A 13,973-nucleotide genomic window follows, 5' to 3' on the forward strand; every position below is an offset into this window, starting at 1 on the left:
TAGGCTCAATTTTATGGATATGGAAGGGTTTGGTGTGATCTACCCAGATATGGATATATGGCGTACAAGACAAAAATGGGGGATAGATTTTTCTGAGTCCAAGGTAGAACAACTCGCACCATGCGAGTTCTTTGGTCATAAAATTTTGCTTCACAAATCGCATGGTCCGATTTGCAGTTAGAGGAATTTTAAATCTGAAGCGTGGAATTCGGACCCTCCGTTTTGCTTGTTCTGGGTAATTTTTTTTTTAACGTTATGGAGGATCAAATCAGACGGTACGATTTGGTTTTTTATATTTTTTTCAATCCGGTTAACCTAATCGAAGGGTCCGATTATGTTTTATGGACATATACAAAAGTGTGTAACTGAGGGAAGAGATCTAGTCGCGTATTCTTCTCCTTCTTCAACGTCTTCTTCTCCTTCTTCAACGGCTTCTTTTCCTGATTTTTTCTTCTTCTTGCTGTGTTTCATGAAATCAAGAAATTTATTAATCAAGTTCATATTTTTTTTTAAGTGACTGAGAGAAATGAGTGACAGAGTTTTATTAAAAGTGTATTAAAAAAATTACTCTGCTTCCACCATGCAAAGCTTGGAAGAATGGAAAAATGAAGAAGAAGAAGAGTGAAATTGAAGTTCAGAGTGAATAGTGAAAGTGATAACTCAGATGGTGAGTGTGGGGCTATGTTGGGTGTAATCCACCGTTCGGGGAGAAGCCTTTGCGCAACACGTGTCCTCCCTGTCACAACACGGACCGTGCATTTTTATATACGCAACTCGGATCATCCGTTTTGAGGGACACAACTCGTAGGGTCCGAGTTGTGGTTCTTCTGATCCCACATCGAGGTGAAGCACCTCTCCTCCCCATATGCGAGTCCAACACCTCCTTTGGTTCCATATTCAAATTAAAAAGCGTTGGTTATACGTAGAAAATTATTTACACAATATTAAAATTAAATGTATTAACATCCACATTAGTCAGTCTAACAAGCACGAGTCAAACTCAACCTACTTGTTATAAATAAGAGACTGAGAGAGTAATCTGAAAAGTGTATTATTCAGTGTGATAAAAGATACAATATACAAGGGGTATTTATAGGTGCTAAATGAATCAGAGTAATAAAGGCATAGAATCCTATAATTAATATACAGATATACTATATAAATATAGACGATACTAATTGGTCTAAATTGATGCTAATGATTCTCTAACACCCCCCCTCAAACTCAAGTGGGAGCTAAGGATACCAACTTGAGTTTGGATAACAAAATCCAGAAACGAGTCGGGTGATGAGCTTTCGTGAAGATATCAGCAGTCTGATCTAGTGTTCCAACAGCAATGAGACGAACATCATCAATAAGGATACGTTGCCGAACAAAGTGACAATCAATCTCAATGTGTTTGGTGCGTTCATGAAACACATCATTATGGGCGATCTGAATAGCACTGCGATTATCACAAAAAACATCAGTAGGGGACGACTGAGGAGTACCCAGATCTTCGAGAAGCCAACGAACTGAGATAACTTCAGCAGTGGTGTCAGCGAGGGCACGGTACTCAGCTTCTGTGCTTGAGCGAGCAGTGAACATTTGCTTCTTAGCACGCCAAGAAATGAGAGCGTCGCCAAGAAACAAACAGTAACCAGTAGTAGAACGACGATTAGTGGGATCACCAGCGCAATTAGCATCGAAGTAATCCTGAAAAGACAAAGAGGAATGGGCAGAAAAATAAAGGCCATGAAATAGAGTGCCTTTGATGTAGCGAAGAATGCGAAGAACTGCCGCATAGTGAGTAGTACGAGGAGCTGACAAGAACTGGCTAAGTACATGAACCGGATAGGCGATGTCTGGTCAGGTGACAGTTAAGTAGACGAGACCGCCAACTAACTGTTGATAGAGAGTCAGATTATCCAAAACAGTGCCATCCATAGGGGTAAATCGAACATTAGGCTCAAGAGGAGTAGACTCAGTGCGACTATCTATAATCCCAGCGCGAGCAAGAAGATCTGAAGCATACTTAGCCTGAGAGAGATAGATGCCATCATTGGTGGAGATGACCTCGAGACCAAGAAAATAGCTGAGAGAACCAAGATCTTTCATCTCAAAGGTACGGTGAAGTGAGGCCTTGAGATCAGAGATACCATCAACATCATCCCCAGTAATGATCATGTCATCAACATACAAAAGTAGAAGAACAACTCCACGTTCGCTTTTACGAATGAAGAGGGCATTCTCATGAGGGCTAGAAGTAAAACCAAGACTGCATATGGTAGTGCTGAACTTGTCAAACCATTCACGAGGAGCTTGCTTAAGTCCATAAAGTGCCTTGCGAAGGAGACAAACCTTATTAGAAGGATAAGGATATCCCGGAGGTGGTTTCATATAGACTTTCTTTTTCAAATTCCCATTAAGAAATGCATTCTTCACATCCATCTGACTGAGAGACCATTTTTTTAACCACGGCAATGGCAAGAAGAGCTCTAACAGACGTAAGACGAGCGACAGGAGCAAAAGTCTCTTCATAATCAATATCATACTCTTGCGTACAACCTTGAGCAACCAAGCGGGCCTTATAACGGTCAATAGATCCATCAGAGCGAGTCTTGATCTTGTATACCCATCTACTGCCCACAACTTCCTGATCAGAAGGAGAATCAACCAAATCCCAAGTGTGTGCTTTTTCAAGTGCCTGTATTTCTTCATGCATTGCTTGTTGCCAATTTGGGTTTGAGGAGGCTTCTCTGAATGACTTAGGTTCATGTTGATGAAGGATAGTAGAAAAGCAATGATAATCAAGAAGATGAGGAGGTGGATTCCTTACCTTGAAGAACGAGCAGGAGGAGGAGGCATGACGGTAGGAGCAAGATCATCGTCTGGTCTGGAATCATCGGGAGATGGAGAAAGCGGAAGAACAGGAGGCTGTGGAGGGTCACTCGAGATAGAATCTGGAGAACCATCACTAGGAAAAAGATCAACATTGGGGTTAGTAAACAAAGGTGACTGAGTAGTAGGAATGGACTCAAAGGATGAGAACCGAGAAAACATGTGGTGCTCCCAGAAGACAACATGACGAGATATACGAATACGTTTAGAGAGAGGATCCCAACAAAGATAACCCTTGTGTTCAGTGCCATAACCAAGGAAACAACACATACGAGCCCGAGGTTCAAGTTTACTATGTTCATGAGGCTGAAGAAGAACAAAACATACACAACCGAAAACTTGAAGAGAACTATAATCTGGGGGGGGTATGATAAAGACACTCAAAGGGAGTAACATTAACAAGAACAGAAAAAGGGAGTCTATTGATAACATGAACAGCAGTAAGAATAGCTTCACCCCAAGTACGCTCAGAACACGAAGAAGAAAGGAGCATTGCACGGACGGAGTCAAGAATGTGACGGTATTTGTGTTCAGCTCTACCATTTTGTTGAGACGTACCAGGACAAGAAAACTCTGACAAAGTACCCTATTCTGCAAGAAAGGCTAAGAGTTTGGAATCACGGTATTCCATAGCATTATCACGTCGGAAAACCTTAATGACCTTGGAAAACTGAGTTTTAATCATAATAGCAAAGTTGATATAGATCTGAGGTAACTCATGGCGATTAGTCATCAAATAAACCCAAGTAAAACGGGAATAATCATCAATGAAAACGACAAAGTATCGAGCTCCGCCCATATAGGCAGTGGGAGCGGGGCCCCAAACATTAGAGTGAATGAGATCAAAAGGAGAGCAAGCAAGAGATGAATTATTGTGAAAAGATAAAGCAGGTTGTTTGGTAGTTTGGCAAGAAATGCAATCAAAAGATTCATTTGGAACCTGACCTAAAACACCCTGAGACACAAGAGGACGCAGTTTTCCTAAGGAGGTGTGGGCAAGACGTTGATGCCATAAGTGAAGGGTAGAGGGAGAAGAAGCAGCACAGAGATTTGGTACATGAGGAATATGAAGATTCTCGAGTTCAAATAACCTTCCGACCTTACGTCTAGTCCCGATAATTTGTCCTGTCCGAGGATCCTGTACACGATAGCCAGAAACGAAAAAAGTGACTTCAAAATCCAGATCAACAAGTTGACCAACAGAAATAAGATTAAAGTTTAATTTGGGAATATAAAAAGTATCAGGAAGATTAAGAGTTGACTGGGATATAGAACCCTTGTGTGTTGCGTGCAAGAGGGAGCCATTTGCAGTATTGACAGAAGGTCCATTTGTAGTGGTAGACATGGACGAGAAAATATTATGCAACGGAGACATGTGATTAAAGCAACCCGAGTCAAAGTACCATTTAGAATTACTTGGAGGGGTCGATAAAGCAGCAGGGGTATTACCAGAAACAGAGAGAAGACGTTGAAGAAGAGATGCAATATCAGATAGAGAGACAGGAGACGAGTGGAGTGGATCAGGACGTGGTGGGCGAGTAGGACATGCAGTAATTAAATGTCCTGAGAGCTTGCAGTAACGGCAAAATAGCTGTGAATAATGGCAGCTAATATGACCTGTCTGGTGGCATGTGCGACATTCAACAGAAAGACAGTCGGGGAAGAGGTACCCAGAACGGTTACAGTTTCGACATAATTTACCCTTTCTGTCAGTGGCAACAAAAACATCTGGCTTTTCCATGATAGTGGTCACAAAGATCAAAGAGAGGAGAGAAAATGGCAATTTCGGAGCAGAAAATGAGAAATCGGAGTGCAGAATCGGAAAGAGCTCACCAAAAAACCTTAGGGAGGGTCCCGCTTGTCTGCCATGTCAGCGCCACGTCAGCAGCGACGTCAGCGAGACAATGACACGTGGTAGCACCTGAGTGGACGAGATAGACACGCTGGCGGTGAGGTGGAGATGCGGGTCAGGCGCGGGTCGGGTCGGGTCAGGCGCGTGTCATGGATACCAGGGATGGCTTCGTTGCGACACGTGGCAGCACCAGGAGCGTGCGATCAGCACCAAGATCAACGACTGCTAAAGCTTCTGGAATGAAACAATGGAGGTGGACAGCGAACTTCCGGCGGCGCGTGACGGTACGTCCGAGGCTACTGGCGGCAATCTCGGTGGCGTTGGAAAGATGACGAAACGAAGAACACGATGATGCCAGAGGTGACGAACCAAAGCGTCGAAAACAGATCGAAAAACGAGAGCGAAGAGGCACTGTCGGAAGAGAAAAACAAGGAGGCTAGAAACAGAATTTTATTGAAAAAAAACTTTAGGCTCTTGATACCATGTTAGAAACAAAAGACTGAGAGAGTAATCCGAAAAGTGTATTATTTAGTGTGATAAAAGGTACAATATACAAGGGGTATTTATAGGTGCTAAATGAATCAGAGTAATAAAGACATAGAATCCTATAATTAATATACATATATACTATATAAATATAAACAATACTAATTAGTCTAAATTGATGCTAATAATTCTCTAACACTACTAAAGTCAAAACACTTCTCTTCATAATCGGATCTTCCCCACAGCAAGTAGAAAGCACCCTATTACAAACCCAAGAGAAGAAGATATCATATATGTACCATGTATTTATATTCTCTATCATACACCTCTTTCTTAATTTTGTACATGTTTCTTACATGGTTGTCAAAAAGAAGTTATTCATACAGTATTATACTATTATTATTTTATTACTACTGAGTTTTGTTTCTTAAGTTACTGGTAACCAACTACTTCTGTTTCTTTTGATGATGATGAATATGTAACAAAATGGCAAAAGATTAGGCAAATACATATATGGAAGAAGATTGTTATTGGTGGTGGAAACATAGTGGTTCTGGTTTCACTCTTCAAAACCGCACCCATACTAGGCTTCTTAGTCTTGAATGTTGAAGATAGAAAGCTAAGGTATGCCGTTATGTTCATTTCATATTCAATTATTGTAGGCTTAATTAAGTTTTTGTTACTCGTAAAATATCTGTTTTTTATTTCTGTAAAAAAAAAAAAATTAGTCCAATAAAATTTAAAAGTATTTTGTTTGTATCTTTCATTAGTTTTTTTTTTAATCCCTATAAAAGAGTTTAATTTTTCTATAAAATTCTCTTTCTGTTTTTATCTAGTAAAATTTTTAAAAAAATTTAGTTTTGGTCCCTATTGTTAGTTTGTTCCTGTGAACCACGGACAATTGGCTGAGTTGTCGTGTCTGCGTGTCGGACTCATTTCGGACACGATACTCACCGACACTCATTCGACACGCGTGTCTATTGTGTCCAACCGTGTCTTAATAAAAAATAAAAAATTCTTCTCCGAACACGTTTGAACACACCTAAATACCATCACGTGTCGGCGTGTCCAATCTTATTCTTAACATATATTCTTGAAATAAATTTAGATATAGTATATAGAATTATTTATTAAAATAAAAAAATTATTTTAAATACTTGATATAATTAAAATAAAATATTAAAAATAATTAAAAGAATTAATTTATATTTTAATATTAATAAAATATCAAAATATCATTATGATTTATCTAAAAATACTTTATATTTTATATGTATGTGTGTCTTCATGTCTTATAAAATTTTAAAATTCACGTGTCGGCGTATTCTGTGTCATGTTCATGTCGTATCCCGTGTCTGTGTGTCAGTGTCTGTGAATCATAAGTTTGTTTTATTAAATATTGATGTAATAAGTTAATACTGATGTGACACATTTTTTATATCAATATTTTAGTTCATTACATTATTATTTAATCTATAACATTAACACTTAACGGAGAAAAATAACAACAGAAACTAAAACTAAACACATTTTTATTTTTGATATTGGGTGAGTGATGGTTTATAACTTCGTTATGGTGGTGCAGGATGTTTGATGGGAGTGTGACGGCCAGGATTAACAAATTGGATGGACCGATTTAAGGAACAATAATCGGACGGTCCGATTATTGGCTGGGTAGGTACACAAATCGGACCGTTCGATTTGTGCCCCAGCCACGTGTCGCACATGCAGTTGGACCAACCCCAAGTATACACTCCCAAGTCATAAAGCTCCCTTCATTCACTTTCACTTTTCCTTTCACTTTCGTTTAATTCTCCTCTCTAATTTACCCCACCACCAGCTTCATTCATTCTCCATTGATGAAGCTTTGAGTTAAAAAAAATTGGACCACACAAAAACTATGCCTAGAAGAAGAAGAATAAAAGATGTTAATCGTCTGGAGCTCCACATTGCTAATTATCTTGATCATCCTAATTATGTAAGTTTTTACTTCAAAAAATTTTATTTTAGTTGAAATAATAATTATAATGTTAGAGATTAATAATAATTTATTATAGTGATAATGTTAGAAATTAGTGGAGTAGTAATTTTTAAATATTTGAGTTTAATTAAAATAATTTTAGAGATTATTAATAATAAATTATGATGATAAGATCTAGGGTATTAATATTGTTCAGAAGAAAGAATTATGTTACATTATAATAATAAATTAATTATTGTTATTAATAGAATAATTACAATAATAATATTCTTAATAATAATAATACTACGGTTATTAAAAAAATTGGATATATGATAAATAGAATAACTAATATTAATTGTTATTAATGAATTTATTGTAATAATAATTATTACTGCTAGTAGTGTAATAGTTTAATTATCATTAGAATATAGTAGTATTAATATTGTTCTGTTCTGTACGTGTGAAATTAAATAAGTTAATTAGTTTTAATTGTTAATAATAAATAATTTTTTTGTAGTAATAATGTATTAGTCGTTTGTAAATAAATATTATGAATTAAAAATTATTGAATTAATTATTTATGTTATAAGTTTAATATAAATATTTAATAAAGGGTTAATGATTGATTTATTATTATATGTTTGTTGTTAGAATAGAATAAAATAGAGTAGTTAGTTATTTGAGTATTAGTAGATAATATAATAGTTATTTGTATAAAGTATTATTATTATTATTTTTATTGATTCTGGATATGTGTTACTGGTTATTTGATAATGAAAATTTGATTCTTTTAAATTTAATTTGTTAATTAATTAATATTATGGTTTGTGTTTAGGGTTCTAGAATGTTGCAATGTGACCACTACATGACGTCGGATCGGTACAATCCAATAGTGGAGGGGTATTTACTGGACACCGGCTTTTATCATGTTTCACAGATTGGAGTTGTCTAATGTCAGTCGGCATTGGTTAATGCTCTGATCGAGAGATGGCGCCCTGAGACTCACACATTCTATTTTCCGGTTGGTGAGTGTGCCGTGACACTAGAGGATGTGGCGTTAATTCTTGGTCTTCCGACGAATGGTTTGCCAATTACGGGACCGACACTGAGTAGTTATGAGGCTTTAGAGGCTGAATGCTTGGATCAGTTTGGTGTTGCACCTAGGAAGGCAGACTGTAGGGGAAGTTTCATCAAGTTGACGTGGTTTCGAGCATTGAAAAATCGATTAGTGTTGGTTGATGATATCCATATTCAGAGGTACGTGAAGTGCCACATAATGTTATTGTTTGGGACCGTTATGTTTGGAGATAATTCTGGAGCAGGGGTAGGGCACACATGTACAGAGAGTTGTGTAGGGCAACTCGTGTCGACTGTAAGGAGATTGATGGTCTGCTGACACTCTTGCTTGCCTAGGCTTGGATCCATCTACCATTCATTGCACCGATTCCTAGCAATCCTCGAATCTTTCCGATTGCAAATAGGTAAAATTAATTACTAAAAGCTTTGAAATAGTGTATCTTAAATTGTATTGATAAATGTAAATTAACGAATTGTCTGATGTCAGGTGGCATAACTGGGAGCGTGAGAATCGGCCTTACAGATTTCGTACCCTTGATCACTTTAGGAGAGATATGGATGTTCTGCAAGAAGGACAGGTTTGTTGTAATAAATAAGTAGTTGTTTTCGTTTAGCCGTATTATTATTCATTGTGTAATCCTCGGTTACTTGCATAATGTATGCAGTTTGTTTGGGAGCCTTATGCAATTGGTCGGACCGATCCAGACGTGATTCCTCCTGACATCCGTCAGCATTTGGCTATTTGGAGTGCCACAGTTCCGCTTATATCTTTTGAATGTATTGAGTGACATGCATCTGATAGACTGAGGAGGCAATTTGGCTTGACTCAGGGCGTTCCTCATCAAGAGTGTGACCTAGGTGAAGCACACGGCGAAGTTCTGACAGGTCCGAAGAATCAAGATTGGTCTGGAACCCACTCATTCTGGGTTATGCATTAGATGAATCGGTATAGTCATGTTCTTGTCGAGCACACGGTGCCCACACAACATCAGGCAGATATCTACTTGCATTGGTACCGAGGTACATATGGTGACCACTTGCATCTGTCACAGATTGAACCGCAAGAGAATCAGCACGGTGATCCTATGCATAATAAGGAGAATCAAGAAGTACAACCACCACCACCACCACCACCGCCCCCCTCACAAACACAGGCACAACAAGAGCCTGAGCAGTTCACTCCATACATTCCTGACACGCATTCTGCGGATTACTTGACACCACCAGTACATCAGCAGTACTAGAGTGTCCCACACCAAGAATCAGGTGAACAGGGTTCGTTTAGCCAGCTGCTTGGATTCATGGCTCCTGTGCCAGGTTACTCATATCCAGCTTACGGAGACATTTCCACCGACCAGAGGGCCCAACCGAGTGGGATTGCTCCAAGTAGATTGTCATTGGATACGAGACCTCGACAGCTCACTTCCTCTGGTACTTCCGGAGGTAGAATTTCTATTGACTCAAGTATGAGTGATGATGCCACGAGGGGGGATCATACAGAGCGGAAATTCACGTCGTGTCCCGATGAGTCTCATTCTAGAGAGCTACTAGCCAGTTGATGAGGACAATGATGACTTTCTGGTTGATCATCCAGATGGGGATGGGGATGAGGATGCAGATGAGGATGAGGATGAGGACGACGATGAGGATGAGGAGGATGGTGAGGATGATGATGATGGGGGTGATGGTCCAGATGATGGTTCAGCGCCTACTGCAGGTAAAACAATTTGTTGGTTAGACTGGTTTGATTTGATTTGATCAATTGGTTATGGAATTATTTGAGTTGGTTAGTTGACTTGATTAGTTGGTTGTCAAAATTATTGATTTGATTAGTTGTTTATTGAATTAGTTGGTTATTGATTATTTGAGTTGATTAGTTGGTTATCGAATTTATTGATTTGATTAGTTGTTTATTGAATTAGTTGGTTATTGATAATTTGAGTTGATTAGTTGACTTGATTAGTTGGTTGTCGAATATTTTCATAGGTACACTCACTGGCGAAAAAGGAAAAGGATACAACCTTAGAGTTGACCCCCCTCGTCGGAGCGCTAGTCGGTATACCCCATCCGCTTTTAAAAAGGTTGCAAAGAAATGCAAGAAATTAGTCAAAGATGTAAAATGGGCGATGAGAAAATGATGTTGGACTTATTCATGTAAAATGTGTTGGACTTATTTATGTAGAATGTGTTGGACTTATGTATTTAGAATGTATTTGACTTATTTATGTATCATGTGTTGGACTTATGCATTTAGTGAACTTGTTTATGATGAATGTGTTGGACTTATTTATGTATCATGTCTTGGATTTAGTTATTTATATTGTATTTGACTTATTTATATTGCAGATACGGAGCCTTGAATTTCCTCAGAAAGTTGGACTCTATATGTCTGATGCAGAACATGTGGAATGCTCTGGGAGGAGACCAAGCTCCGTTACTACGAGCAATAACAGACCTAATGGAATCGTGCCAATCGGAGATAAGGCCCACACCATCACGTGTCACAACATGCTGTCGCAGGTTACTAAGAAAAAAGTACCATGCCTCAGATGTCTCTCCCTCAACTATCGCAAATGCAATCGGCACGATGTTGTTGTTGCCATCCTGTGAGACTGCAACCAACAAACAACCCTTGTATTTTCCATACAAATGAGTTTCATCTACCTGCACTATTGGCTTGCAACCTCTGAATGTTCTAATACAAGGGTAATAACTCTAGAAGACTCGGTGTAGTACACGAAAATTAGGAACCAAGTCATCTCCCTGATACGTAGGCATTGTTTCAAAATGAACGACTGCGGATGACTCCTTGTGACACATGGCCTCAAACCATATCGGCAAGGCTTCGTACGAAGCTTTCCACCCTCCGAAAATTGACTCCACTGCCTTCTGTTTTGCCAACCATGCTTTGCGGTAACTTATGGTATAGTTAAACTTTGCATGTACTTCCGCAATCACTGATTTCACCCTTATAGACGGGTCAACTTCTACCAATGGCTTTATTGCTTCTGCAACAGTGTTGGAATCCAGCTTCGAATGATCTTGAGAAATGGTGGCCCTAGTACAGGTGTGACTTCCATTGTACCTCCTTATCTCCCAACAAAACTTTCTGGACATTTTGCTCACCCTGATCAGCCAATCACATCCCGCACCATACTGGGTGCATTTAGCATAGAATGTCGTCGGTTCTGACTCATGCACCCGATAATCTACACCTTTACGGATTGTATAATCTTTCATCGCCTTAATTACTGCCTCCCTAGAACTGAATTCCATTCCCACAGTAAATTCATCATCTGGCATAAGGGGAAGCTCTGCTGCAGTCACATCACAAATTTTAGAGTTGTCAGAACTAATAATCTAATAAAATAATAATCACAGAACAAATGAAAAACGTAGTTGTCAAAACCGATCCGGTGATCGAACCGGTCAGGTCACTGGTTGAACCGATTTACCCGGTCCTATGTAAATAAAAAATAAAGCATAGTAAAAATTTTTCACTAACATTTAAAAAATATATAAATATTCTAAAACAATATGAAATAGCAACAATAGTATTTTGTTAATTTTACGGAGTTTGACAGCTTTAATCGGTTCACTCCGAATTTAACCGGGTTGCACCGGTTCGTTGCCTTGTGCGGTCTCATCATGGGACCGGACCGGTCTAAGATCCAATTTACCGGTTTTTGGTCAACCGGCAATTCCGGTCGAACCGGCCATTCCAGTCCGATTTTACCAACGATGACGGGAAATACTACATTTCTTAGCCTACATGTTCACTTCATAATTAAACATTAAACAATTACTAATTACATGTTATATTTTGCCTATTTACCGTTGTCTCTACTGTTTGTCCTAAACTCAAAACCCATGGACAAATCATACTTTAACAAATCTTAATTTAAATTGATGGCGCACCTGCATTTACATATTGAGGAAACTCCGGTGCATGCATGGCTTCCAAATCCAACGACCGCATGAAACTCGGCTCCACAAACGGCTGCTGGTTTGCTAGTGCATTTGCCACATCCGCCACATCTGCCACCATAGCCTCGTCAGCTTGATCTTCGTCTACACCCGGATCAATAACCTCGTAGTTACTTTCGAACTCTTCTTCACTATCACTGTTGTAATCTTCCAATTCAATATCTCGGTCTGCTGCAGATTGCTCGAACTCGATATACAGTTTGATGAACGATATTCGCGACCGACTTTCAAGATACACTGAAAATATTTCTTGCATGCTCGCTTCATCGGTCGCGTATTTCGTTTGAAATTGCACGAACCCACCAAAGACAGATATAGGATATCTGTACAGAATACACGACACTGTACTAGATATTTGAGAATCCATCTTCTCACAAATGACACCTTTTAGTTCTTCAAATGACAGTGTGAATGGAATAATAATATCCAACGGATTTTCACACACAAATTTTACTCCTTCCGATGTTTGTAATAAAATTTGGCCACGATAATACACTTTTAATCTTACTCTATCATCCATGATAATAGAGAAGAATAGATCTACAAAGAAGAAGAAGAGATCTGCAGAGAAGAGGTTTAGAGACTTGTAGCACCGGAGAAGAAGAAAATGAAATGGGCTGGTCAGCTTGGAAGGTATATATATATATATATATATATATATATATATATATATATATATATATCACACTCAAATCGGACCATCCGACCGCTTGCATGGCCATTCGAATTTTTTTGAACTAAAAAATTGGACAGTCCGATTACTAAACAGTCCGCCCAAAAAAAATTGAAACCCAGAAATCGCTGGGTCCGATTTGGGTGCTCTGCGAATCTTTTTGAATGCATCCCTCAAATCGGTCGGTCCGATTTGGTTGGGCCAAAAAAAAAAAAACCCTCCGCATGCTACAAATCGCATGGTCCGACTTCTTTGCGCGCAACATCACCACCCACAAATCGGACGGTCCGATTTGTGTCCCCTCCCACCTGCAAGAAATCGGACCGTCCGATTTTCCGCCGTCATCTAACTGCCGTCACACCCGTGTTAAACACCTATAAGCTCCATAAACGGGCGTTACACCAAACCTTCCATCATATGCAAAAAAAAATTAGCCTAAAACCAAAACCTTTAAATTTTAAGAGACCAAAGCCAAAAAAAAGTTTAGAGATCAAAACGAAAAAAGAATATTTTATAAGGATAAAACACTTAATTAACTTTAAAGAATCTGCATTTTTTTTCCATATGTATTAGGACTTTCTCTTACACTCAATGGTCAATTATTGAATAAAATGTTTAACATGGAACAAACTCCTTGTACAAGATTATCCAATTAGAGTTTGTTTCAATATATGAATTGTTTTAAGTATACCAATTGCACGATGAGGTTTTGAACATTGGAAAAACAATGCTTATATAATTTATTTTTCGATATATCTAAAGGCTAAAGATTTCTTTTTAATATATATATATATATATATATATATATAGACACACATACAGATTCGAAATCATGTTCAAACTTGAAACGAATCCAAGTTATTCTCTACTTGGATTTCAAAATAATGATATCATCTCTAAGACACAGATTTTTAATATACGCATCAATATTAGTTCACAAGCTTAGCTTTTTAGAACGAATTCTGTTTCAATTTTAACGCAGTTTCTTCTAAATATTTATATATATAACTATATTTTGCGATGAAAACTTTATTATTAACACAGATATCTATGTA

General features: G+C 38.3%; 1 protein-coding gene across 1 annotated transcript; it reads right to left on the reverse strand.

Annotated features, from left to right (window-relative positions):
* Positions 1–10,973: 10,973 nt before the first annotated feature.
* On the reverse strand, positions 10,974–12,612 carry LOC107636225 (uncharacterized). The gene is made up of 2 exons (XM_088484475.1): positions 12,177–12,612; positions 10,974–11,575 (listed from the first exon to the last, which is right to left on the reverse strand). The coding sequence occupies exons 1-2, from the start codon at positions 12,610–12,612 to the stop codon at positions 10,974–10,976; spliced, it is 1,038 nt and encodes a 345-aa protein (XP_088340601.1).
* Positions 12,613–13,973: the final 1,361 nt, after the last annotated feature.

This window comes from Arachis ipaensis, chromosome B4 (assembly GCF_059453495.1).
Source record: "Arachis ipaensis isolate K30076 ecotype BB chromosome B4, ASM5945349v1, whole genome shotgun sequence".
NCBI lineage: Eukaryota > Viridiplantae > Streptophyta > Magnoliopsida > Fabales > Fabaceae > Arachis > Arachis ipaensis.